This window comes from Chiloscyllium plagiosum, unplaced genomic scaffold (genome assembly GCF_037043375.1).
Source record: "Chiloscyllium plagiosum isolate Xiang-an unplaced genomic scaffold, Cpla_swu_hap1 HiC_scaffold_1, whole genome shotgun sequence".
NCBI classification, from domain to species: Eukaryota; Metazoa; Chordata; class Chondrichthyes; order Orectolobiformes; family Hemiscylliidae; genus Chiloscyllium; species Chiloscyllium plagiosum.
In genome coordinates, this window is record NW_028270139.1 from 29,828,544 (window position 1) to 29,852,291 (window position 23,748).

The 23,748-nt window shown below is 41.0% G+C and overlaps 1 protein-coding gene across 3 annotated transcripts in view; it reads right to left on the reverse strand.

Moving 5' to 3' along the window:
- Nucleotides 1-1,062: 1,062 nt before the first annotated feature.
- prss12 (serine protease 12) overlaps nucleotides 1,063-23,748 on the reverse strand; it is a 144,759-nt gene continuing 122,073 nt past the window's right edge. For all 3 annotated transcript variants that reach the window (XM_043696809.2, XM_043696805.2, XM_043696812.2), the window contains exons 12-13: nucleotides 10,998-11,278; nucleotides 1,063-2,290 (exon numbers count right to left, since the gene is read on the reverse strand). In XM_043696809.2, the coding sequence (XP_043552744.1) occupies nucleotides 1,983-2,290; nucleotides 10,998-11,278 (589 nt within the window). In that variant the 3' untranslated portion in view covers nucleotides 1,063-1,982. The remainder of the gene's footprint in view (nucleotides 2,291-10,997; nucleotides 11,279-23,748) is intronic.

Consider the following 23,748-nt stretch of genomic DNA (forward strand, 5'->3'; position numbering starts at 1 on the left):
TGGTCATGCTCCAGTCTGATTAGTCAATCATCAACAGATCACCCTGAATACTGTGAATATGTCTGAGTCACACACTGTGCTACAGAAACTGGGGTTCTTCTACTATGAGAGGTGTCAGTTTGCAGCTACCTCCTCCCCCCCCCCATCCCCCAAAGTGCAAGCCTACCTATCTCATCCCAACAAGAGAGTAATCTCAAGAATATGTTAATAGACAATGGCATGTTTGAGACTTACTCAGTTAACCGCTCCTCAAAAGCATTGCAATAGGCAACACAGCTCAAAACGAAATATGAACAGTCATAGTTTTCATCGCCCTGACCACGTCAGACCTTATCAAGCTACAGTGTTATCACCTGGAATTGTAGAGGCTCAGCAGTATAAGTTTGCCTTTTGACAACCCAATTTTAGTTGTCAGCAAATTCTGAATGCATTTCTACACCAAGGGAGCAATTGTGAAACTGGATCCCAATGAGTGGGCCAGGAACAGGGCCTCCTCTCAAGTTTCTTCTAATGGTTGTTATGGATCGCATTAGTGACAACCATCAAAGGGCAGGGTTACACATACCAAACAAGTGGTTGAAATGAACAGTATAGAAGTATCTAAGCACTGTTAGATAAGTGCAGAAAAGGACAAATGGTTATGGAGATAAGGTCTGACAAATAAAGGGGTGAGGAGGTTCATTGTCCAACTGGACAATAGAGTGTTACAAATAATTTGTAATCTATCGTATAGGTCCATCTAAACGACCATTGTCAAATCAGTTGGATTTTCATAGCCATCCAACAGTTGTCATTGCTGTTTTTACAATCTTACGTATTTATTTAATTGATTTTCACTACCAGTGATAGTATGATACAAACCCAAAGTTGTGGGGCTAGTATCTTAAGCTTTATGCTGCCTTACTTAGGCTGCACTGACTGGTTACACAAGACTTGTCATTCTTGAATCCTTTTAGCAGTTTGGCAACACAAAATTTGGATTAACTCATTAAGACAATTGTGTTTGTTTTCTGAAGGCATGTGGCCTTATCTTATTCACAGCAAAGTTAGCTCCACTACTGTTGAACAAACATCTTTATTTGTAGCTTGCATATGATCGCAAAGTAATATCTTATTTTTCATGCCTAGTAGTTCACAGAAAGGTTTAAACAACTTTTCAAGTAATCAACAGAATCTCAGGGCAAGCAACAATTTGACTGAAATTTCTTGTTCATGCTGGTTTCCAGCTATTTGTTGCTCCTGAAACTTGTGTCTTTTTTGTTAAAATGAGTTTTAAAAATCCCATATTACAAAGTAGTGCAATTCTTTCAATTATTTCAGATATAAATACTGTCCGCATTAATTGGAGCATTGGCACAAATTTCACTGGTTCATTTGTTAACCTAAAAGAATAAGTCTTTCTAACAAGCCAAAGGTCCCATGTTTATTCATTGTCCTGCTCCATGTAGTGCAATGGTGAATGGAGGCAAGGCAGTTTTCTCTTTATTGCACAGAATATAGTCGCCCTGATGTACTTTTGAAGCTAACCCGGACATTATACTGAACTTAACACAAAATCCCTCAGACAGTCTGGAATATTATAGCTCCTCTCTGTATTGGGGCATCACTGAGTGACAAAGAATACAAAAAGACTATAAATAAATAAGCACCATGGTTTTGACATTGCATTCCCAGTTCAGGAAAATGCAGAAAACCAAAACAGAAGGAAAACAAAAATAACTATACATTGTACAATACATTTAAACAAAGTAAAAGTTGTCGGTGCACAGTTCTCCCAAAATGTCTGTCAGCCCTTTGAAGGACAGTTCTTTTGTTGCTTAATTTATATTTGTAGAAGCCCTGTTTTTTTTGTTTTGCATTTGTCTTTCAGTTATGGAAGTGCTCTTGGCATTGCAATAAAGTAGTTGCAGACAGAATTTGGATGACTCCATTAAGTGCTGAGTCAGCACAAATCTCCTGGCATGTTCTTGGGTCCCAGTTGCTTACAGTTTAGTCACACGTTTAATCCAAGGTATAAAGGCAGAGACTTTTGTGTAGACACCTGGGGTATCCTTTACACCACAGCCATGTCCCCAGGACGTCACACCAAATACAACCCAGTGTCCTCTTGCTTTTTCACACACCAATGGTCCACCACTATCTCCTTGACAACTGTCTACTCGTTTGTGGTCCAATAAGTTTCCTGCACAGATCATCCTCCCAGTGAACCTCTGCTTGTAGCGCTCCTCACAATGCCTTCTTGGAAGCAACGGGATGGCAGCTTGCTGCAGGGTCTTTGAATAAGCTCTTCCTATAGTAGAGACAGAAAATGATAATTGCTTTTCAGTTAGGTTTTATATACATCATATCTGCACCAAGCATTTTATTTTAAAAATGGATATTCCAGACTGAGGTAGGCCACAGTATTTCTGAATCAGAAAAGGGCAAGTCAGAGTACTCCGGAGGATTAAATAGCATTTATTTCAATGCAAGGGTTCTCACAGATAAGGCTGACAAATGGAACATGGGGCTATAACTATGACAGAAACTTGGCTAAGGGAAGGACAAGAGAAAGTGAGGAGTGCAGATCAGAGTCAAAAAGTATGGTGCTGGAAAAGCACCAGCAGCAGCATCCGAGGAGCAGGAGAGTTGTGATTTTGATTAAGGAGAACGTTATAAATGTAATTAGAGAGGATATTTCTGACGGATCATCCAGTGAAAATATATAGGTTGAAATTAGAAATAAGGACGGTGTGAACATCTTGATGGGATTGTACTATAACCTCCCCACTTACCCCACCAATAGTCAGAGAGAAATTGGGGAGCAAATATGTAGAGGGGAATTAATATTTCGCATTAGTTTTACTGTGGTGAAAAAAATGGAGGCTACAGAAATCAGGGAAAGAAATATCTCTGTTTTGAAAACAGTCGACATTACAGAAGAGGAAGTGCCAGAGGTCTTTGAAAATATAAAGGTGGATAAATCCCCAAGACCTGATCAAGTGTATCCTAAAACATTGTGGGAAGTTAGGTAGAAAATTGCAAGCCTCTAGCAGAGATATTTGTATCATTTCTAACCATGGGTGAGGTGCCAGAGGGCTGGAGGATGGATAACGTTGTGCCTTTATTTAAGAAAAGCTGTAAGGAGAAGCCTGGGAACTAAAGACCTGTGAGTCTGAGATCAGTAGTGGGTAAGTTGTTGGAGGTGTTATGAAAGCATTTAGCATGCTTGCCTTCATTGCTCAGACCTTTGAATATAGGAGTTAGGATGTCATGTTGAGGTTGTACAGGATGTTGGTGAGGCCTCTTCTGGATACTGTGTGCAGTTTTGGTTGCCCTGGGAGAGGAAGAATATTATTAAACTGGAAAGGGTTCAGAAAAGATTTACCTGGATGTTGCTGGGAATGGAGGATTTGAGTTATAAAAATAGACTGCATAGGCTGGGACCTTTTTCACTGGAGCATAGGAGATTGAGGTGTGAGCTTATAGAGGTTTATAATATCATAAGGGGCTTGGATAAGGTGAATAGCAAAGATCCTTTCCTTCAGGGGGGAGGGATTTCAAAACTAGGGGGCATATTGAGAGGTGAGGAGAGAAAGATTTAAAAAGGACGTAAGGGGCAACATTTTTACCAGAGAGTGTGTGGAATGAACTGCCAGAGGCAGTAGTGGATGCAGGTACAATTACAACACTTAAAAAAAAAAGAAATAAGTACATGATTAGAGTCATAGAGATGTACAGCAAAGAAATAGACCCTTCGGTCCAACTCGTCCATGCCGACCAGATATCCTATCTTAATCTTGTCCCATTTGCCAGCACTTAGCCCATATCCCTCTAAACCCTTCCTATTCATATACCCACCCAGATGCCTTTTAAAGGTGTAATTGTACCAGCCTCCATCACTTCCTTTGGCAGCTCATTCTGCATGAAAAAATTGCCCCTTAGGTCCCTTGCAAATTTTTTTCCCCTCTCACCTTAAACCTATGCCCTTTAGTTCTGGACTCCCCCACCCTCGAGAAAAGACCTTGTCTACTTACCCTATCAATGCATCTCATGATTTTATACACCTCTTTAAGGTCACTCCTCAGCCTCCAAAATTAGGGAAAACAGCCCCAGCCATTTCAGCCTTTTCCTATAGCCCAAATTCTCCAACCCTGGCAACATCCTTGTAAATCTTTTCTGAACCCTTTCAGGTTTCACAAGATCCTTCTAACAGACTAGAATTGCATGCAATATTCCAACAGTAGCCTAACCAATGTCCTGTACAGCCACAGCATGACCTCCCAACTCCTGTACTCAATACTTTGATCAATAAAGGAAAGCATACCAAACACTGCCTTCACTATCCTATCTACCTGCTACTCCATTTTCAAGGAACAATGAACCTGTACGCCAAGGTCTCTTTGTTCAGCAAAACCTCCCAGGACTTTACCATTAAGCTTATAAGTCCTGCTCTGATTTGCCATCCCAAAATACAGAACCTCACATTTATCTAAATTAATCTTCATCTGCCACTCCTCAGCCAATCTGCCCATTTGATCAAGATTCTGTTGTACTCTGAGGTAACCTTCTTCGTTGTCCAGTGCACCTCCAATTTTCATGTCGTCTGCAAACTTACTAACTATACCTCCTATGATCACATACAAATCATTTATATAAATGATGAAAAGTAGTGGACCAAGCACCAGTCCCTGTGGCACACCACTGGTCACAGGCCTCCAGTCTGAAAGGCAACTGTCCACCACCATTCTCTGTCTTCTACCTTTGAGCCAGTTCTGTATCCAAATAGCTAATTTTCCCTATATTCCATAAGATCTAACCTTGCTAACCAAGAAATGTTTGGAGGGATATGGGCCAAGTGCATGCAGATGGGACTATTTAGTTTGGGAACATGGTCAGCGTAGACTAGTTGGATTGAAAGGTCTGTTTCCATGCTATATGACTGAATGACTCTATGACAAAAAAACTCCTTTGCAGCAAAATCTAATGCATAAAATGTTGAGTATTACACACAGACAATATATTTTCAATCCTGGATGGTCTCCTATCAGGGTTGTTGTCTTAGAATTAAACAAATACTGTAAAACTTGCAAATGAGATATACTGCCCTAATTCATCTTGCATATATCAAATGGGAGGACCTGTACTATATTTTCAAGTATTCCTGTTTTGTTACTGCTTTAGGTAGTGGCAAAAGAAAGTTGGTTATCTCAGTTGGCTTGAACTGTAAAGTGATATTAACAACAACGGTTCAATTCCCCCACTAGCTGAAGTTATCATAAAGCATTCTCCTTCTCCACTTTTCCACTCACCTGACCCTCAGATTAAAATCACCATCAGTCATCACTCTCTAATAAGAGAGCAGCTGGTAAGACCAAGGTGAGTTTACAGAAGAGACTTTGGATAATCAGGGCATGAGAATCAGGGCAAATTAGACTTTTCAGATATCTACATCATTTCCATGGAAGTTTAATAAGTTTTCCACCATAGTTACAATGGGAGAATTGTAGAGCGTAAAAAACTTCAGAGTCAATGCTTGTTCACCAATGTTTTGCTGAAAACAAACAGCCACATGAACTGGTGAGAGATTAGGGCACGAAATTTCCATTTTCAAACATAAAACTTCAAATCTGAGAAGTGGAACACCTGTGGTTAATATGGAATGTGAGTGCACCTTTTCAGATTGGGTTAGGAAATAGTTTGGTGTAAATTCAATGATCCTGAATTGAAAGGGATTGCCCCGATCTCCTGCCATAACAAAGGGAATTGACAGAATCTTTGGAGGAATAGCATAAACAGCTGCTTTCAAATCATGCACAGTACTTTTTCCAGTGCTTCCACTGATCTCCCTTCAGAGAACCTCTGATGCGGCAAGTGCATTTATGGAAGTTCTGAAGAAAACATAGATATGATTTCGCTCGGGATTGTGGAGAGACAATATCGTCTTGGGCACGTCCACAGTGTTGTTTCATTCAGCTGCTAAAGAATTCTAATACTCTTGTCAGGTCAGAGTGGACAAAACTGGGCTCTGATTTGAAGCTGTAGTCTCCCTGACATGGAACTGGTTAATTCTGACACTGGGCAATAAAAACTGGGAAACTACTTCTCTTCCGCAGCATGTTTATCCTCAAAGAAACAACTTTCACTGAGATATGATGCGTTCTCAAATTAGATACTGAACATTTCTCATGGAGTTTGACTGGTTGAGTCTCACCCAGCCATCAGTGTTCTCCTCACGATAACTCTGCCGGAACATCGGTTGGAAATCCTGAAGAAGTGGTACTGGATTCTTGCCAATTTTCTACTAGGGGTATGGCAGATAATTGGCAGAACACTTTAGGGTGTAATACATTTGAACCATAAATTATTGCTACTAATTTACAAAGTTTAGAAACTAAGGACTGATTTCTGTCTGAAAATAGCTAAGAGTCAATTTTGACAAGTTTGATGGAGGGATTCTCTTCACAAGACCTAACAGGTTTTCTCCAGCTACCATCCCAAACTCGCTATATTACCTTAGTGTCAAGCCTACTCATCGTATTCTCCCACCTGCCATTGGCCAAAATATTGGCCACTGCCAAGACCTCTTGGGATTCCTGGCACTGCACTATCTTTAAAGCCCAACCGTGCATCAGGCAGTGAAGCAGCATGCCCTGCATGCTTCTTCAAATTGTCACCCCCATCTTGCCAATAGATACTTGTGTGGTCCTGGTGGAAAGGGGTGCACGTGGTCATCTTGGAACATGCCTCAATGTTGGCACCTTGGAGTGCAGGTTCATAGCTCCTTGAAAGTAGAGTCACAGGTAGATAGGATAGTGAAGAAGGCATTTGGTATGCTTTCTTTTACTGGTCAGAGCAATGAGTATAGGAGTTGGGAGGTCATGTTGCGGTTGTACAGGATGTTGGTTAGGCCACTTTATAGGAATATTGCGTGCAATTCTGGTCTCCTTCCTAGGATGTTGTGAAACCTGAAAGGGTTCAGAAAAGATTTACAAGGATGTTGCCAAGGTTGGAGGATTTAATCTATAGAGAGTGGCTGAATAGGCTGGGGCTATTTTTCCTGGAGCGTTGAAGGCTGAGGGGTGACCTTATAAAGGTTCATAAAATCATGAGGGGCATGGACAGGATAAATAGACAAAGTCTTTTCCCTGGGGTCGGGGAGTCCAGAACTAGAGGGTATAGGTTTAGCGTGAGAGGAGAAAGGTATAAAAGAGACTTAAGGGACACCATTTTCACGCAGAGGGTGGTGCATGTATGGAATGAGCTGCCAGAGGAAGTGGAGGAGGCTGGTACAATTGCAACATTTAAAAGACATCTGGATGGGTACATGAATAGGAAGGGTTTAGAGGGATATGGGCCAAGTGCTGGAAAATGGGACTAAGTTAGGTTGGGATATCTGGTCGGCATGGACGAGTTGGACCGAAGAGTCTGTTTCCGTGCTGTACATCTCTATGACTCTATGACCAGGTATCTAATATGGAGGGCCAGGGGAGCAAACTGGAGTTGCTAGATTACTGGTCTCGCTTTCACCTTGGGAATTCTTGTCATCTCATTTCTATCCAGCAGGTGGGAGAATGGGAAATGGCATATCAGTGAGGTGAGATCACATAATAATGATAATAATGCATGCTGCTCTCGAGTGAGATGTCACTAAAAAGACATTTTCTCAAAAAGGGTATTTATCTAAATATGAACCTAGAGAAGTAATAATGCTTCCCTTCTCTCCACCTCTTGTCCCGAAATCAGTTTGGTTCTCTTTTGATTGGCTCTCATTTTCTTCAATTGTCTCCCCCTCGCTCCCCTACATTCTTCCCTGCCAGTTGCCTCCTACCTCCTACAAGGATCTAGCTGAGGGCTGCTGTCTGTGACGCAGAAGTCCAATATTTAAATCCAATTCCTGAGGCAGCTACATATGGACAAATATTAGACATTCACACCTTTCTAGTTCAGTATAAAATGTGGACCAGTCCTAAACTATTGCTGCACAGGTGTTGTTGCCAGTATCGAGTCTGCAACAGGATTTAATTTCACTCCCAAAACATTATAAAGTTTAGTTTATACAATAAAGCAATTGAACATCAACACATCTAGAAATAAATAAAACAATTAGATCAATCCTTGATCCATCTCACCTCAACTTTCTAACTTTCTCCCTTTATTCCTATCAGTTCCTTTACAGAAATATGTCTGCTTGCTTTTAAATCTATTTACATTAACTGTTCAGTACTGGTTTTCAACTAATCCCTTGCTGACTGTGGTTGATAAACATTCCAATTATAAATGGAATTGAACCTATTGTCCCATACTCATTGAAAAGTTAAACTATTGTGATTCATAGAGTTTACATTGTATGGAGTCTAAATAAGAGCTGGTTAGAAAGATATCTTCATTTCAAAGAATCTTTTACATTGCAATGTAAACCTGCATTAATACAAGAGCTGGTGTACATTTCACTGCCAGAATGATAAGAAGCTCTGGTATATACAAAAGCACAAATCACCAAGTGACAAGAAGCCTCCCAGCTTACTTCATAAATAACATATGCATATACATGTGTCTTTAAGGCCCAATCATTTTGTCCCAAGGTTGTCAGAGATGAGATGTAAGTTTGAAGCTGTGCATCAGGAACTTGTGAAAATCCTAATGTGCAGACATGCTGAAACTGCACAAGAGGTTTACATTTCCAATGAGCTGATCTCCGCTCTCTGGGACACTCTTAAAAAGTCTAAAGTCCCACGCTCAGATATGCAAGCTATTCCCCCAACCAACACCCTCTAATACCCCTTGATTTTTGTCTGTAAGATACTTCATTTTGCCCCGGACCCATGGATCTCATTGTAGGAAATGTTAAATGTGAAAATTGAGTTTATATGTTTCAAATTTCCTGATATAAAAGGCATATGATTTTGAACTAGGATGATATACACTATTATTTAAATCTTTGTTCATGAATATCAGAAAGTTCTTTAATTCTGGAAAAAGGTTTAAACCTTTGGAAATCGCATGACAATGTTTACGGTTCCATCTCTGTATTTATTTAAGATGGCCTTTCAGATCCTAGTATGTACATTCAGCTTTTATTGTCTAAAAGATGTCAAACTCTTGAATAGGGAAATTTACAGATTGTGATATCTTACCAAATTGTAAAGCTCAGACGGCAATGATTCTTTGCGAAATAATTTATAAAATAATTTATTTACCTTTTATTAATCTATTTGGCAGCAACCTCCAGCAACTTCTTCCAAGACTGCAGGAGTGTAGGCTGTTCTGTGCCTAACAAAACCAATCAATTTTTGAAATGGGTCTTGAAATAGAAAGTAAACCCCTTATCTGTATAGCGATTGCTTAATGTGTGTTTCAAGCATGTTCTTTGGACAACTACAATGTCGCGAATACCATGGAATAACATGATGCCGTATGGATGCTGTCAATGCCCTTTTTTTACTTTAATAAATACAACACGATCAAATTGCCAGGTGAAGTTGTCGAACTCTAGTTTTAAAATTTGTCTGCTTTACTGGGGCATGGTACAATGTTTTTTTCATTCATTCATGGGGTGTGGACGTCAATGGCTGAGCTAGCAGTTATTGCGCATTCCTATAAAAATTGATTGGCACCCTTACTATGTTCTTAGGAAGAGAACCACCAACTCCACAGTATTTAAAGAAATAGCTGGAAATTTTTGCCAAGGATAAAATAGACAAATAAAAATAAAATAAAATCCTGAAGACTCATTGTGAACAAGAACCATACCAGACTCTGTTTCTCTCTCTACAGATGCTTCCAGACCTGTGTATCTCCAGCATTCTCTGTGTTTCATATTTCATCATCTGCTTTTATTGCACATTCCTAACTGTCCTTGAGAGGGTGCTGTTGAGCTGCCTTCTGGAACAACTGCAGTCCTTGTGACGCAGGGAGTCCCACAGAACTGCTAAGAAATGAGGTCCAAGATTTTGACTCAGCAATAGTGAAGGACTGGTGATATAGTTTCAAGTCAGGATGCCTTGGAGAGGAACTTACAGGTGTTGATGTTCTCCTGCATCTTCTGCCCTTTTCCTTCTAGGTGAGAGAGGTTACAGGTTTGCTATCAAAGGAGACTCAATGAATTACTGCAGTGCATATTGTGGATGTCACACATTGCTGCCAATGTGCATTGGTGATAAAGGGAGTGAATGTGGAAGCTAGCAGATAGAGTGGCAGTCAAGTGGGCTGGTTTATCCTGGATGGTGTCAAGTTTCTTTGAGCAGCACAGTGACTCAGTGGCTAGCACTGCTGCCTCCAGTGCCAGTGATCTGGGTTTGATTCCAGCCTTGGGTGACTGTCTATGTGGAGTTGCATGTCCTTCCTGGATTTCTGCTGAGTGCTCCGGTTTCCTCCAACAGTCCAAACATGTGCAGGTTAGATGGATTGGCCACTAAATTACCCATAGTGTACAGTGATGGGTAGGTTAGGTGGGTTGGTTATGGCAGCTACAGGGAGGGGCTGAGTGGGATACGTTTCAGGGGGGTCTGTGCAAACTGCAGGATATTGATGTTGCGGATGTTAGGAATGGTCGTGCCGTTTACTATCAAGGGCCGATGGTTAGATTCACTATCTTATGTGGATTGGACATTGTCCGGCACTTACATAATGTGAATGTCATTTCTGTTAGTGGAAATACTGAGACCAGATTGCAGATATTCTGATGCAGTGTTTCCATCATTTGCAGACTGATAGATAGAAAATGATGGACAACCTTCAGATATCTACTCATGGCATTCAATGTTCCAGAACAGCTGTGAGAATGACTCTTTCTATCTCCAGTTTAAGTTGATGGTATTCTGACTATCGAGTACCTGCTTAATTACAAACACATAAAAATACTCAGTAAATAAAACTGATATGTTTTTGAATTTTTGAATCCTATTTGGCCAGTAACAGTTAAGCAAGGTTTTAAAGTACCCAAGTTCAATGCTTATACTTTGAGTTATGCTTCTCAGCTGTGGATAATATATAGATGCACAATGTTCATTTGATACCTGTGTCACCCCATCCAGTGATGTAGCAGTTTGAACCTCTTTTTTGTATCTGCTCTCTCCTGTGTGGTAGACATACTGGCAGAACATGGGCACTGAATTTGGCACAATATTCCTGCTGTCCTTCTAGCTTGACCAATGCAATGTCATAATCATTTGCATCAGGCCTGTAGCCTTTATGGATGATAATCCTCTTCACTTCAAAACGTTCCTCATATTCTTCAGGTACTAATGTATGGTAATCACCAACACGCACAATGTAATTTTTTGTGCTGTTGCCATACCTGTCAAAGAGAAAGTACAAATTTAAAAAGAAAGTTTCACTTGATAGAAAGCCCATCAATGGATGCATTCCAGCTTAATGAACTGCAATTCGATAAGCTAAAACAGTAATATTGTTGAATGATAGGCAAATAAAATATTGTGTTTGCTGAGAGGATCAGATTGGAAAACCTCACTGAATCATAACAGGAGAAATAAAAACCATGTGGCAAGGAAAGGTCAGTTAGCCTATTGAACTATTTATCCATTGACCATGGCTGTAATAAATTGATATTATTACTCAGTCAAGACGGTTTTCTCTTTGGTGCTTTGTAGGTCACAGGAGACTGAAGTTCATGCAGCAATTCCAAACTTTCACATTGCTGTAACCAAATCCTTAAAATTATAGCCTCATTTATTTTGTTATCAAGATGGGAGCACTTATGACACGTGAAGCATTGAGGGAAACCAGGATGTCCACCCATTCAACTGCAGCAACAGAATGACAAAGTGTCTTTCCATCCAATTATCTGCATTGGACCTCTGAACTCCATTTGAACTTCCCTGAACAACAGGAGAATTAAGAAGGTAGATCCCACTCCCGTAAAGAATCAATGTAAGGTTAAAAAAAAGGGCGAATTTTGAGCAAGGACTGGATTTCAGATATACTTCAAAAAAAAAAGTTTCCCAGCCTCTACTGACAATTTATTACGCCTTTGCAGGAGTCTATTTGAGAACCCATTTTTCTTTTACATTTGTAATCATACTGAATATTTTGCTCAATCCCTCAATTTACAAAGAAGAATAGGTTGTGAATCAGAACCCAGTGCACTTAGACAAAGTAGACACTGTATAACAGTGAGCAGAGAGGACAGCACATGAAATATCACAGTTTGAAAATTGTATTTTTTTTCAAAATGTTCTAATTTGATTCTAATTCTATGCTGGCTGGAGCTAGAATAAATTTAAAAGGCTGTCAGTGTACAAATTAAATTGGACTAAGTCCAACACAATGGAATTATCAAAAATTTATTCTACTTCAATTTCAAAAGAAGGATTCTTGTCTTAAGTTATGTTTCAATATGAAATTATTGCCAAAAAAAGGCTAGCAATGTTTTCACTGAGGAAAAATAACAAGTATCTTAAAATATCAGTATACTCATCAATAACCTTTTTATAGCTATAATTTGAATAATGAGGGAAAGCATCATCTGCAAGTATAAAAATAAATGTGTTTAGTTATCTGAATTATGCTAGCAAAAGGGCAATGTAACAGATGGTCAGAATCTAAAGTATAGCTGATAATAGTACAGAGAAGACATTAAATACTTTTGGGACAATGCCTCTAGATGAAACATTTAGGACTGAAAACTGGAAATAGAATTAGCATCTGTCTTGTATCCAGTGTATGTAAGAGTTTTATTAATAAATTCCCTAATAATTATTCGTTTCTTACAAAATATAAAGTTTCCAAGTAACTGGGGTGTTTCATCAGAAAATGTAAATGATTTTGAGAGTGGACAGCCAGTTTAAAGGGTTGGTAAAGTCACCATACTCCCAACGGACCATAGGGCTACTCTGTCATTAACAGTAGCTAAAGGCAGTGGTTTAACCTGACAGTCACTTCCCCTTGGGGCAAGGGGAGAAATTGAAAAAGAGAGTTATTTACAGTTACCTCAACCAGGCAGGAACTAAACCACAAAAAAACCAAAAGAACTTGGGTGCTGGAAATCGCAAACAAAAACAGAAATTGCTGGAGAAACTCATCAGCTCTGGCAGCAACTGTGGAGAGAAAACAGAGTTAATGTTTCAGGTCCAGCAAGCTTCCTCAGAACAGAGTTGGGTATTGAACTAATTAGCATCACTCTGCATAACAAATCAACTAGGTAAAAACAATGACTGCAGATGTTGGAAACCAGATTCTGGATTAGTGGTGCTGGAAGAGCACAGCAGTTCAGGCAGCATCCAAGGAGCTTCGAAATCGACATTTCAGGCAAAAACCCTTCATCAGGAATAAAGGCAGTGAGCCTGAAGCATGGAGAGATAAGCTAGAGGAGGGTGGGGGTGGGGAGAAAGTAGCATAGAGTACAATGGGTGAGTGGGGGAGGGGATGAAGGTGATAGGTCAGGGAGGAGAGGGTGGAGTGGATAGGTGGATAAGGAGATAGGTAGGACACGTCCTGACAAGTCATGGGGACAGTGCTGAGCTGGAAGTTTAGAACTAGGGTGAGGTGGGGGAAGGGGAAATGTGGAAACTGTTGAAGTCCACATTGATGCCCTGGGGTTGAAGTGTTCCGAGGCGGAAGATGAGGCGTTCTTCCTCCAGGCGTCTGGTGGTGAGGGAGCGGCGGTGAAGGAGGCCCAGGACCTCCATGCCCTCGGCAGAGTGGGAGGGTGAGTTGAAATGTTGGGCCACGGGGCAGTGTGGTTGATTGGGCGGGTGTCCCGGAGATGTTCCCTAAAGCGCTCTGCTAGGAGGCGCTCAGTCTCCCCAATGTAGAGGAGACCGCAAACAAGGACAGAACCCCCCTGGTGCTCACCTTCCACCCTACCAACCTTCACATAAACCCCAAATCATCTGCCGACATTTCCGCCACCTCCAAACAGACCCCACCACCAGGGATATATTTCCCTCCCCAACCCTTTCCGCCTTCCGCAAAGACTGTTCCCTCCGTGACTACCTGGTCAGGTCCACGCCCCCGTACAACCCACCCTCCCATCCTGACACTTTCCCCTGCCACCGCAGGAACTGTAAAACCTGCGCCCACACCTCCTCCCTCACCTCTATCCAAGGCCCTAAAGGAGCCTTCCACATCCATCAAAGTTTTATTTGCACATCCACTAATATCATTTATTGTCTCCGTTGCTCCCGATGCGGTCTCCTCTACATTGGGGAGACTGGGCGCCTCCTAGCAGAGCGCTTTAGGGAACATCTCCGGGACACCCGCACCAATCAACCACACCGACCCATGGCCCAACATTTCAACTCCCCCTCCCACTCTGCTGAGGGCATGGAGGTCCTGGGCCTCCTTCACCGCCGCTCCCTCACCACCAGACGCCTGGAGGAAGAACGCCTCATCTTCCGCCTCGGAACACTTCAACCCCAGGGCATCAATGTGGACTTCAACAGTTTCCTCATTTACCTTTCCCCCACCTCACCCTAGTTCTAAACTTCCAGCTCAGCACTGTCCCCATGACTTGTCAGGACGTGTCCTACCTATCTCCTTATCCACCTATCCACTTCTGCCTGAAGTGCTGTGCTCTTCCAGCACCACTAATCCAGAATAACAAATCAACTATCCAGTTAACTGTGCTATTGATGGGAATCAGCAAAGGCCTAGTGAATTCCTCTCTAGTTTGAGGGAAGCTGCTCTGGGAGAAGTAGGTTGGTAGTTATCACGAGTTAAAAAGTTCAATTGCAGTTTTTTTTTATTGTGGATTTCAAATGTAACTACTTGTATATGGTTTTCCATGGTTTTGTGGAACTTGCCAGGGAAACTAAGCCAAGAGAACAATGGGATTTAAGGGTTAAACAACTGACAGGCAAAATCAAAACCTTTAAGTGCTATGATCTCACTCCTAACATTTTTACTTAGTTCTGACAGTGTGTTTTCAATGTTTTAGAGATGATTTGCACCACTATAGGTGGAGGCCATTTCTCATGGCGTCCATATTATTTAATCTACAAGTTCTGTAAAAGCACCAGCAGCCTTCTCATCGCCGACCTGCTATTCCACAGCAGACTGTGGGTACACAGGTATAAGTCACAGTGTTCCCAAGGTGGGCTTTATAGGCAGAAGGTAAGCTTTCTGGACATGACCATGCAGCAACACCTCAAGAAGCTTATGGTGTTGCATCAGGCGATCACTAACATCTGCAGAATCCCGGAAGAAGACACAAAGTTATCACCATCCTTAGTTGCTTCACTACTGACTCCTCCAGAGACTGGCATTGAGCATGCTATCAGAATGTTGAAGATCAGCTGTAGGTGCCTCAACAGATCTGGGGCACCCTCCAGTAAGCACCAGCCATAACAGGTGCTGCTTGACAGCACTGTTGATGACAGCTTCCATCAGAGCACTAATGATTGAGAGTAGACTGATGAGGCAGTAGTTGGCCGCATTGGATTTGACCTGCTTTTTGTGTACAGGGTTTACCTGGGCAATTTTCCACATTGTTAGGTAGATGCCAGTGTTATAACTATGGTGGAAGAGCTTGGCTAGGGGAACTGCAAGTTCTGGAGCACAAATCTTCAGTATCATTTCTGGAATGTTGTCAGGGCTCAAAGCCTTTATTCAGTGCCTCTAACTGTTTCTTGGCATCATGTGCATTGAAACAAATTGGCTGAAGACTGGTACCTGTAATGCTGAGGATTACTAGAAGAGGCCAAGATAAGTCATCAACTTGGCAATCCTGGTTGAAAATTGTTGCAAATGCTTCAGCCTTGTCTTTTACACTAATGTGCTGGGCTCTTCCACCATTAAGGATGGGATATTTGTGGAGCCCCCTCTTCCAGTGATTTGTTTGACTCTCCATCACCATTCATGACTGGATGTGGCAGAACTGCAGATCTTAGGTCCAATCCGTTGTTTGTAGGAACACCTAGCTCTGCCTATTAATGATTGCTTATGCTGTTTAGCATGCAAGTAGTCCTGTTTGGTAGCTTAGCCAGGTTAACGCCTCATTTTTAGGTGCTGCTCCTGGCAGGCCCTCTTGCACTCTCCATTGAGCCAGGGTTGATCCTCTGGCTTGATGGTAATCGTTGAACAAAGGATGTGCCAGACCATGAGGCTATAGATTATATTGGAGTACAGTTCTGCTGCTGTTGTTGGCTAACAGTGCACTATGGATGCCCAGTCTTGAGTTGGTAGATTTGTTCAAAGTCTGTCCCATTTAGTATAGTATAGTACCACAGAGGTATTGTCAATGTGAAGGCGGGACTTTGTCTCCATCAAGACAGCGCGGTGATCACTCTTACTGATACTGTCATGGACAGATGCATCTGCAGCTGACAGATTGGTAAGAATGTGGTCAAGACTTCATATTCATTCTTTAATTAAATTTAGTTTAATTAATCATCAAACAACAACCTCAATAATCATGAATGGTTTAACTCATTTTATATCAGTTGGAATCGAGGATCGCCTGGATGCTTATGTACTCATTTAGCAAAGTTAAGGATTGGGTCAGCCAATCTCAAGATGGAGCTTTAGTCTGCTCCATTACGGTTCGTGGTTGATCTGTACTTTAGAACTTCAATCCTAATGACCTATCTTAGCTCTATCAATATTAATCTATGTTAGTTTTTCATATCTTAATACATCCAAAATTAATCAGAATGCAACAATGTTTTGATCATCAATTTTTTGGTGGAGAATTGAATAAAATTTAAGTAGTTCCTCCAACTCACAGTAAATGCACTGTGCTTCAATTGTCTGATTATACATAGTTTGGTGAAACACCAGTTGTGAAGAGGGCATAAGGAGGCTAAAAAGAGATATCGATAGGTTAGGTGAGTGGGAAAAGATATCACAAATGGAGTATAATGTGAGAAAATGTAAAATTGTCTGTTTTGACATGAGGACTGAAAAAGAATTTTTTAAGTGGTGAGACATTGCAAAGCTCTAAGATATAAATGGGTCTGATTGCTCTACTGCATGAATTGTGAAAGGTTAATACAGAAATAAAGTAAGTACTTAGGAAAGCTGACAAATGTTATTGTTGCTTGTGAGGTGATTGAATACAAAAATAAGGAAGTTATGCTTCAGTTATACAGTTATACAGTGAGGCCACTTCTGGAGTACTATGTTTGGCCTTGGCCTCATATTTTTAAAGAAGGATGTAAATGTTTCAGGAGTTCAGGTAAGGTTTACCAACTTAATACCTGGATTGGGCAAGTTGTCTTATGTGGGAAGGCTGGACAACCCAGGCCATGTTTGACTGAGTCTGGCACCAAGAAGCACTGGCAACATTGAAATTAAGAGGTAAGGGGACAAATTATTTGCTGGATTTGGAGTCATACCTGGTACACAAGAAGATGGTTGCAGTTGTTCAATCATTCTAGCTCTGCGGCATCCCTGCAAGAGTTCCACAGGGTAGTGTCCTGGGCCCAACCATCTTCATCAAGGATTTTTCCTCCATTATAAGGTCAGAAGTAGGGATGTTCACTGATAATTGCAAAATACTCAGCAACTCCTCAGATACTTAAGCAGTTCATTTCAAATGCAACAACATCTGGACAATATCCAGGCTTGGGTTGACAAGTGGCAAGGAACATTCATGCCATACAATAAGAGACAATCTAACCACCATCCTTTCACATGTACAGTGTTACCATCACTGAAGCCCCCACTATCAACATCTTATCAACATTGACAAGAAACTGAACTGGAGTCACCGCATAAACATTGTGGCTACAAGAGCAGGGCAGAAGCTAGGAATACTGTGGTGAGTAACTCACCTCCTGACTACTCAAAGCCTGTCTAACATTTACAAGGCACAAGTCAGGATGGTGATGGAATACTCCTCACTTGCTGGATGGGTGCAACTCCAACAACAGTCAAGGAGCTTGACATCATCCAGGACAAAGCAGCCCTCTTGATTGGCACTACATCTACTCCCTCCACTACCAATGCCCATGCCCTAAAAGTGAATAAAAAAAGATTTATTTGAGATGATGAGGAACTAAAACTGATGGTAGTACAGTGAGCTGACATAAACCACATATTTTTTAAATTCATTCTCCAAATTCTTTGTTTGAGATATTAGTTATTCTGATTGTTCCTTTGTTTCCAGTTTCAAAAATCACATAACACAAAGTGATAATATTCTGTCCATTGTGGCTGTGTTATCTCTTTGAAGGAACTGTCTGATTATTTAGTACAACTCTCTTGCTCTTTCCTTATATTCCTGTAAATGTTTCCTTATGAAATATATATTCAATTCCCTTTGAGAGTTGTTATTGGGCCCACTTCCACCATTCTTTCGAGTAGTGCATTATCGATCGCAACTCTATGCTTAAGAAAATTCTCTCCTTTCCTCTGGTTCCTTCGCTAATTAACTCAAATGCGTATCCTTTGTTTACGGAGTCACTTTTTAATGAAAGCAATGCTTCCTTACTTATGCAACAATGTGCCTTCTAATTCATTAGCATTGAATTAAGTCTTCCTTTCACCTTCAATGCTCTGAAGAGAACACTTCCAGTTTCTCTGATCTCTTTACATAATTCATGGGCAAGTTCATGTTTCAAGATCTATATTTTATTAGATTCCCTACAGTGTGGAAACAGGCCATTTGGCCCAACAAGTACACACTGACCCTCCAAAGAGTAACCCACCCAGACCCGTTTCCCCCTGACTAATGCACCTAACCCTATGGGCATTTTAGCAAGGCCAATTCACTTGGCCCACACATCTTTGGATTGTGGGAGGAAACCCACGCAGACACAGGGAGAATGTGCAAACTCCACACAGACAGTTGCCCAAGGCTGGAATCAAACCCAGGTCCCTGACACTGTGAGGCAGCAGTGCTAACCACTGAGCCATCGTGCCACTTGACAGATCACAAATCTGAGACTAGCCATGTTGCACAAATGTGAGTTTCTATTTGCTTTTGAAATTGATTATAACGTCCATTGTCTCAGTCTGTGACTTGACACTCAAATAAAATATGGTGTAATTTATGTATTCTGCTCCACAGTGATCATACAACTCTTTTTTATATACAATAAATATCCAAATGATATATATTTGTACATCAGGAGAAGAAAAAAAGAGAAAAATTACTTGATTATAAAGTTTAGAGCCAAGACTCTTATCTAACCACGATCATACTTTGGCAGATGAGCATGTTCTTGCACTAAGTATGATGACCACATTGGAATTTTTGAGCTCAGGTTATTTAAACAAAGGAGTTGAGTTTGACGTGAAAGTAAATTGCCTCATTCCACAATGGGGGGGTAGAGTCACTGCGCAGCCAGAAACTGAGAGTCAGCGCTGGTAGGTTCAGTTGAAGACATAACAATTCTACATTCTGAAGCTGGAATCATTAATGCTGCTATTCAAGCTAAATGCCCTCAATGGGTACTTGCTAAGCTGCTGGTGTATCATAGTGGTGCTCCATCACTGAAAAGTGCTGGAGCGGGCATCCTCTGCATGCTCTAGAAGCAAGTGAACTCATTCTAGCCTGACATCACATAGCCAGCTAATGTGGTGCGTATTTTGCAGCACACACGTACAGCTGACAAGTTTCACGTCACTCACAAAAGAACAGAAACATTCAGCTGCATATTGGGCTCTGCACTGCTATCACTTCATAGGTCTGGCACCCAAGTTGGGGCAAGGTTTGATGAACCTGTGCCAAAGCAAAATCTCTGGAAGTAGATTAGATTACATTACAGTGTGGAAACAGGCCCTTCGGCCCAACAAGTCCACACCGACCCACCGAAGCGCAACCCACCCATACCCCTACATTTACTCCTTACCTAACACTACAGGCAATTTAGCATGGCCAATTCACCTTACCTGCACATCTTTGGACTGTGGGAGGAAACCAGAGCACCCGGAGGAAACCCACGCAGATACGGGGAGAACGTGCAAACTCCACACAGTCAGTCGCCTGAGGCGGGAATTGAACCCGGGTCTCTGGCGCTGTGAGGCAGCAGTGCTAATCACTGTGCGACCGTGCCGCCCACCAGTACTTTGTGGTCTGTTTCTGCATTTGGAAAGGAGTGTTGCTACAACTAATAAGATTGGCAGATCTCTCCAGATTAAGTCTGCAACAGTTTGGGACAGCAATGGCAGTGCCTTCTGAGTCTGCAGCACAACAGAGTGATATAGAAGAGGCAAACGCATGGCAGATGCAGTACAATGTGGTTAAATGTAAAGTTATACACTACAGTGTGAAAAATAGAAAGGAAGAGCATTATTTAAATGGTGATATACTGGGAAGTGTTAATGTACAAAGAGATCTGGGTGTCCTTGGACACCGCTCAATAAAAGTAGACAGTGAGGTGCAGCAATTAATTAGGAGGGCAAATGGTAGGTTGACCTCCATTGCAAAAGAATTTCAGTTCAGAAGTAGGGATGTCTTACTGCAGACTTATAGGGTCTTGGTGAGACCACACCGGGAGTATTGCATTCAGTTTTGGTCATACTTTCCACAGAGGAAGTGCAGTGGCGGTTCACTGGGGTGCAATTGGCTGGACTGTCCTACAAGGCTGAGAATGGTTCAGCTGATTCAACTATTCAAAAGATGCATCCACAGATAGCATGAGACCTGCTGAGTTTCTGCAGCATTCGCTGTGATTTATCGATATTCAGTAGAGCTAAGAAAGATGAGAAGGATTCTGAATGAAATGGATAAAATTCAATAGGGTTGGACTGACCAGAAGCAGGAAGAAATCTTCCAGGGAACACAGTTTATACCAGTGAATGCTTTGGACTGAAGCCACTGAATATATTCAAGAAAGAGATAGCTTATTTTTAATTTGGAGAAAGCGTGAATTATGGCTTTGAAATAGAGATTCAGCTATAATCATATGAAATGCTAAAGCAGACTCGTGGAGCCAAATGGTCTACTCCGGTTCTTTGTTTCCATATCTATGTTTCTGTGAATGAATAAAAAAGGTTGTAGAGTAGTTATCCAAATCTATTCTGGGATAGTAGTAGCGTTAATAGCTGACGGACAAAAATCTTGTAAAGCAGTATGTTTCCCGAAAGAAGGTGACACTTCTGGTTCTCAGTCTTGGAAATTTTGTTGACTAAGTATCAATTGGGGATTTTTAGGGGCAATGATCATTGTATCTAAAGGTTTAGTTTGGCTTCGGAAAGACACAAAGAATGTTTGAGAGTAAGAATAATTCACTTTTTATTTATTCATTCAAGGGATATAGGCATCGCTGGCCAAGCCAGCATTTATTACCCATCTCTAATTGCCCAGAGGGTAGTTCAGAAGTAATCGCATTGCTGTGGGTCTGGAGTCACATGTAGGCCAAACCAGGTAAGGATGACAGATTTCGTTCCTTACTTGATATTAGTGAATCAGATAGGCTTTTCTGGCAATTGACAATGGTTTCATGGGCATCAATAGATTCTTAATTCCAGATTCTTTATTGAATTCAAATTTCACCATCTACCATGACAGGATTTGAACCCGGGTTCAAATTCTGGGAAGACAATTTCAAGTATAGCTGTCCCAGGTAAAATGGAATCAGGGTTTAGCAGGTTAAACTGTAACTGAACCTTTAAAGCTTCCTGAAAGGAAAGTTAACTCAAGATACATTCCCATGATTTGAAAGAGTAGGACAAATACATTAGGTGTTGTCTGGCTGACTGACTAAATTGAAATGAAGGTGAAGCAGGAGAAATGTGCTTTTAACAGACACAAGTGGATAATGCAATTGAGAACAAGGCTGACAATAGAAGGCTTTGGGGAATTGACAAAGGAAATAAGAGAAATAAAGGGAGAAGATGAGAAGAGATTGGCAGCTTAGAGAGAAAATGCAGAGAAGATTCACAAGGATGGCTTTATGGATGAGGACATTTAGTACTGTAAAAGATTTGAGAAATTGGCACTACTTTCCTTGGAGAAGATAAGGTTGAGAAGATATCTGATGGAGATAGAGGCAGTCCACGGATCGCATATGGTTTCCATTCTGGAGTTCATTCGCAAATTGAATTGTGTGCAAGTCAGAACACAATGCAGAACAATGCAAGGCAGTTCTTCATAAGTACAGGAAATGTTTATATGGTCAGGTTTTTAAAAGTACAAACATGTATGGGATCATGTTTGTAAGAACAGACATTCACAACTCAGACATTCGTAAATAGAGAACCAACTGTATTCAAAATCATAAAGGGTCTTGATAGAGTGGATAGGGTAAAACTGTTCCCACTGGTGAAAGAATCAAAAACCAGAGACAGATTTGAGGCAATTGACCCAAAAAAAGCAATAGTGACATGAAGCAATTTTTTTTCACAATGTGAATGGTTAGGATCTGGAGTGCTCCATGGAGTCAGGTTCATTTGATGTATTCAAGATAATGATACATTATTATCTGAAAAGAAATAATTACCGGGCTACAGGGAAAAGGAGGGGAGTAGCTCAAGGTGAATTGTTCTTCCAGAGAGCCAGCATAGATACACTGAGCTACAGTGGCCTCCTCCTGTGCAATGGTTATTCTGTGATTTTATAGTTCTAATGAGAGTTCAAAGAAGTGAGAGAGAATGTTCCAGTCATGCCTCATTATAAGTAAAATCTTCCTCTAAATGTTAAAGCACAATGCGATCTGAACACCGAGGCTATGTAAATAAATGAAAGCAGTCCCAGTTACTTGAAAATGATTCTTATTTCCTTTATGCTCTCTCCCATGGCATAAAATTGCAAGGTTGGAGCCAACATGTGGAGGAGCTGAGTAATGACTTATGAATTATGATTAAACAGAGATTGCTGTTTTATGTTCATATATTTATGTTTACAAATTATAACATACTTCATTCAACTCTGGCAACAGAAAAGGGTCTGTTTTGAAATCCTTTCCATTAGGCAGATTGATGGCACAGCATGAGGAAGTATTCACACAGTTGGATACAGAGCGAACTACACACATTCAACCTTCATTTTCTCACACAAGTTCCTGATCTCAGCCAGCTAACATGGAGGACAGGATAGAGCAACTGCTTTCAAGAATGGGTTCCAAAATGAGAAAAATAAAGATCAAACATTGGATCAACTGAGCATCATACTTGGGGTGCAATTCATCCTATTACTAATTTTAAACTAAGGATTGTGAGAATTTATGCCAGCCATTTTACTAACATTATTGGCTGGAAGAAATGCACCTTCATTGTTATGGAGAAAGATTTATAAAGGCTGGAGGAGGACGATTTGATGGATAAAGCAAAAAAGAAATGAGACAAAGAAAAGATCCATGTTAAAGTAACAGGGAGTAGGTCTGGAGTCATTGCCTCATGTCACCATTACTGTGGGCCTGGAGTCATGTGTAGGCCAGCAATTTCCTTCCCTAAAAGACAGTAGTGAACCCAATGGGTTTTTCCCACAACAATTGACTAGGAATTAGATTCCTAATTCCAGATATTTCTTGAATTCAAATTCCAACATGGCAGAATTTGAGCACAGGGCTCCAGAACATTAGCAGTGTATTTAGATCAAGGGATAATATTATTCTGCCATCACCTCACTTTGCACTGGCAACTACCATGGTAATGGTGCTGCAAGGACATTACATAATCAGGGACATGTTCCTGAATCATGGACAGAATCAGTTCATTACCAGCTCATTTCGAGCAATGCCGATATAAGGGGTGAGGAGCCAGATATCAGGCAACTTGACTCTTTCTGCTATGGAATGAGAGAGCAAGACAGATATTAAGGGAGATAAAAATGATGACATTGCCATTTTTTTAGGCACAAATGGAGAGATATCCTGTGTGAGTAAGTAGGCAGCGTAGAGGAGGTAGAAGATCAATGATATC